This window comes from Ammodytes marinus (assembly GCF_949987685.1).
Source record: "Ammodytes marinus genome assembly, contig: scaffold_93, whole genome shotgun sequence".
Classification (NCBI taxonomy): Eukaryota; Metazoa; Chordata; class Actinopteri; order Uranoscopiformes; family Ammodytidae; genus Ammodytes; species Ammodytes marinus.
In genome coordinates, this window is record NW_027648209.1 from 74992 (window position 1) to 79991 (window position 5000).

At 44.1% G+C, this 5000-nt stretch overlaps 1 protein-coding gene across 2 annotated transcripts in view; it reads right to left on the bottom strand.

Annotated features, from left to right (window-relative positions):
- Positions 1 to 1022: 1022 nt before the first annotated feature.
- The window catches only part of atad1b (ATPase family AAA domain containing 1b), a 13493-nt gene continuing 9515 nt past the window's right edge, over positions 1023 to 5000 (bottom strand). For both annotated transcript variants that reach the window (XM_080054804.1, XM_080054803.1), the window contains exon 10: positions 1023 to 3496. In XM_080054804.1, coding sequence (XP_079910930.1) covers positions 3376 to 3496 — 121 coding nt within the window. In that variant the 3' untranslated portion in view covers positions 1023 to 3375. The remainder of the gene's footprint in view (positions 3497 to 5000) is intronic.

Sequence of the window (5000 nt, forward strand, 5' to 3'; positions counted from 1 at the left end):
TTTTGCCAAAATCAGTTTTTATCTTTCAACTCTGTTTACGTTTCACTCAGCGCTTATTGTTCCCGTTGCCAAATGTTTTTCATGGGGAAAGCTTTAATAAACATTTTTCACAATGTGGTTTTTGTGTCAAATTGTGTGTGTGTGTGTGTGTGTGTGTGTAAAAAGGGGGACTGTATATATCAGTAGAATTACAGAGAGAATTACGTTTTATTGCAATATCTCCCAGTTATTTATTTCACTTTAAATTCAGAATTTAACAATGGTTTACTGATAGAAGTTAAGTTTATTTTATTGGTCAATGGTTACATTGAAATTCATCTTTTCTCATCTCCCCTCTCAAGTCCCCACACTCCAGAGGGGGTCAGAGCGCAGGGTCAGCCATAGTACAGACAGACAGACAGACAGACACACTCCAGAGGGGGTCCTCACACAGGGTCAGCCATAGTACAGACAGACAGACAGACACACTCCAGAGGGGGTCCTCACACAGGGTCAGACAGACAGACAGACAGACTCCAGAGGGGGTCCTCACACAGGGTCAGACAGACAGACAGACACACTCCAGAGGGGGTCAGAGCGCAGGGTCAGACAGACACACAGACAGACAGACAGACACACTCCAGAGGGGGTCCTCACACAGGGTCAGACAGACAGACAGACAGACAGACAGACAGACAGACTCCAGAGGGGGTCCTCACACAGGGTCAGACAGACAGACAGACAGACAGACAGACTCCAGAGGGGGTCCTCACACAGGGTCAGACAGACAGACAGACAGACAGACAGACAGACAGACTCCAGAGGGGGTCCTCACACAGGGTCAGACAGACAGACAGACAGACAGACAGACTCCAGAGGGGGTCCTCACACAGGGTCAGACAGACAGACAGACAGACTCCAGAGGGGGTCCTCACACAGGGTCAGACAGACAGACAGACAGACAGACAGACTCCAGAGGGGGTCCTCACACAGGGTCAGCCACGAAGGTATTTGATATTAAATGATTCACGAAAACAAACGTAAAATGTATCATTGGACAAATCTTTATTTTTCTTCACAAATCAACAGGCAAAAGAAATACACTGTAAAAAACAAAACCCGGATCTGGATTTATATTCAAATTAAAGTCTAAAAAAATTATTTATTTTTGTACAAACCTTATTGGGAAAATAAGGTTTAAATTTGGAAGATTATATATTCTCACGTAAACCTGTGTGTGTGTGTGTGTGTGTGTCTGTGTCTGTGTGTGTAAAATCTTTCTGCATCACATTCAAACATCAAAATCCCAGAAAAACAAAAAACAATCAAATAATTTTAAACAGTTCACTTCATGTTCAGCTCCATCTTTTACAGTGTAAACTTGTCAGATCCTTGTGGTGATGGTGAAGTCGTTTGTTTGTGTGAGTTTTATAGAAAAAGACAAAACTGCAATAAATATATTGTAGAAAAAAACATTATTTTTTCCCCCCAATTAAAAAATAATAATGATAGGAACTATATTAGAGCCAATACAGGGCCTGGCTTACACTGTGTATAAGGAAACATCGAGCTCCAGCCACCATTTACTCATATTGATATTTTTGTGAAAACAACAGATTTACTGTTTGACATTAGCCTGGCACCGCCCGCCTACATACTTCCGCTCAATTGTCATTTTCCCTTCAGTAGTCAGTCTGGGTCTGCGGTATATTCGCGGATTAAATCAGCCAAGTTTGTGGCTGTCCAATCAGCGAACAGAGGGAGTGGCTGAGAACAATGACGTTGAGTTTCAGTTGTAGTCAGAAGCCGGCACATGACATAACGTCACGACCAAACGTTATGCGATTGGTTGGCAGATCCAGAGTGGCACTGGGCAGATCCAATAGTTTTAAACTTCAACAGACACCCGCCTTCAAGTGAGTTAACGTTTGTCAATTGACCGATTCCAGACCTTCTGTACAAATGAAATGAAGTACGATGGTCTGGTGGGACCAGGCTAAATGAAGTACGATGGTCTGGTAGGACCAGGCTAAATGAAGTACGATGGTCTGGTGGGACCAGGCTAAATGAAGTACGATGGTCTGGTAGGACCAGGCTAAATGAAGTACGATGGTCTGGTAGGACCAGGCTAAATGAAGTACGATGGTCTGGTAGGACCAGGCTAAATGAAGTACAATGGTCTGGTGGGACCAGGCTAAATGAAGTACGATGGTCTGGTAGGAACAGGCTATGGTCTGGTGGGACCAGGCTATGGTCTGGTGGGACCAGGCTATGATCTGGTGGGACCAGGCTATGGTCTGGTAGGACCAGGCTAGGACTGACTTCCCTAGGGAGACTTTATATTCGTGTTTTTAGAAGTTTACGTCTTCGAGGCAAAAATGAAAAATGAACATAATATCCCTTTTTAAATAGAGTCTATGATAATACCAGTGAAGTGTGGAGCCAGTGTTTAGAGCGTGTGTGTCTCTTTAAGAAGAAAAGAAAAATCACCCTGCGTTCCAATCCCCATACTTCCCTACTATTTACTATGCCAGAAAAAGATTTAGGATGTCCCAATTCATGCAAGTCAATTGTAGTACGCTGAAAATACATAAATTCCCAATTAACTCCAATAGCATGTTGGAGTATTCGTCTTTATTCTTGACATTTCTCGACATAATGAAAAAAAACTTCCTTATCTGATTTTTTTTTCTCTCTCCTGTCTGTGGCCCTAAAACTCTTCTGTACTTTAGTATGTAGTAAAAAGACTAAAACTCTTCTGTACTTTAGTATGTAGTAAAAAGACTAAAACTCTTCTGTACTTTAGTATGTAGTAAAAAGAAAGAGTATGTGATTAGGAACGCAGGGTCAGTTTATTTATATTTGTATGTACAGTCCGATGAAGAGACATTTTGAATCAAAGACACAAACGGACCAGAACAAGAAGTGGCACAAAGTTTAGACACAGACGGCGGAGCGGGATTCAAACCCGCAGCGCTGAGGTGGTGATGATCTGTGTGTGTGTGTGTCTGTGTGTGTGTGTGTGTATCTGTGTGTGTGTGTCTGTCTGTGTGTGTGTAACTGCGTGTCTGTCTCTCTTTCTATGTGTGTCTGTCTGTGTATGTGTGAGAGAGACATAGTGAGTGTGTGAGTGAGACTGTGTGTGTGAGTGAGACTGTCTCTCTTTCTATGTGTTTGTGTGTGTGAGAGAGAGAGACATAGTGTGTGTGTGTGTCTGTCTGTCTGTCTGTGTGTGTGTGTGTGTGTGTGTGTGTGTGTGTGTGTGTGTGTGAGACAGAGACATAGTGAGTGTGTGTGTGTGTGTGAGTGTGTGTGTGTGTGAGAGAGAGACAGAGTGTGCGTGCGTGTGTGTGTGTGTGTGTGTGTGTGTGTGTGTGTGTGTGTGTGTCCCTCTCTTCAGTCCAGGGCAGCGTGTAGCAGGGCTCCGTGTCCTCCGGCCATCTTGGATTTCTTCATCTTGCTGATGGACTTCTCCATGTCGCTCTGATGGATGGGACGGATAAACTCTGAGGTCACACTGAGAGAGAGAGAGAAGGAGGGAGAGAGGGAGGGAGAGAGGGAGAGAGGGGGAGGGAGGGAGAGAGGGAGGTGGGAGGGAGGGAGAGAGGGAGAGAGGGAGAGAGAGAGAGAGAGGGAGGAGGGAGGGAGAGAGAGGGAGAGAGAGGGAGGGAGGGAGAGGGAGGGAGAGAGGGAGAGAGAGAGGGAGAGAGAGAGGGAGAGGGAGAGGGAGAGAGAGAGGGGGGGAGAGGGAGAGAGAGAGAGGGGGAGAGAGAGAGAGGGAGGGAGAGAGAGGAGGGAGAGGGAGAGAGGGAGGAGGGAGAGAGGGAGGAAGAGAGAGAGGGAGGGAGAGAGAGAGAGGGAGGGAGGGAGGGAGGAAGCGACAGAGAGAGAGACAGACAGACAGAGAGGGAGAGAGAGACAGAGAGAGAGGGGGGAGGGAGGGAGGGAGAGGGAGAGAGGATGGAAACACAGTTAAAAATAATGCACACACACAGTCTGTCTCACACACATTGACGGTGAGCTGTTTAAAACAAGCCAACTCTGCCTCACAGTAGGGCTGAGCAAATAATTGAAATTAAAACTCTGTTGTTTATTTCAGTTAATGCAAATGAAGCCAAATCCACCTCCACTGTGTCTGGAATGAGTCAGACGGATTACAAGGTGGAGTCAGTGATTCAGGAGAACGCTTATTGTCAAAATCTCCACCTTAAAAGGGACACTGTGTAACATTTTAAGTAATTAATTAGCTCAAATCAATATCCTCATTCATAAATATGTCCTCATTGCCAATAATCGGAATTATCCTCCTGAGCGGAGAATTACAAATATTAATATTACATTTTGTCCATTGAGCGGGCAAGTCGTATGGAGGAATCCATGTTTTTGGAATGTCATCAGGTGCATTGCTTAAAATAGAATTGTTCTTGTCCTTGAAGGCCACTGTAGCTTCTGTTATTATTCTACAGGGTTGGGGTTACCCAGGGAGCGTTGCATTCTAGAACTTTCTTGATGATGTCACATTACACAGTGTCCCTTTAAAAGTTTTGATAGTTTCAGGAAGTTCTCAAATCAATGAATAATCGTTTTTTTTTTTTTTTTTTTTTGGCATTTTTATGCTTTATTGATAGTGTAGAGACCGAGGTGAAATGGTGCAGAGAGGGGAGTGACATGCAGAGAACGACCGCGGGCTGGAATCGAACCCGGGTCTGCTGCTGGCCGAGGCCCATGGGGGGGGACGCCCTACCAACTGAGCTAAGGGTGCCCCCGAATAATTGTATTTAATTATGATTTTTTTTTACATAATCTCGCAGACAGACAGACAGACAGATAGACAGATAGATAGATAGATAGATAGATAGATAGATAGATAGATAGATAGATAGATAGATAGATAGATAGATAGATAGATAGATAGATAGATAGATAGATAGATAGATAGATAGATAGATAGATAGATAGATAGACAGACAGATAGACAGATAGATAGATAGATAGATAGATAGATAGATAGATAGATAGAT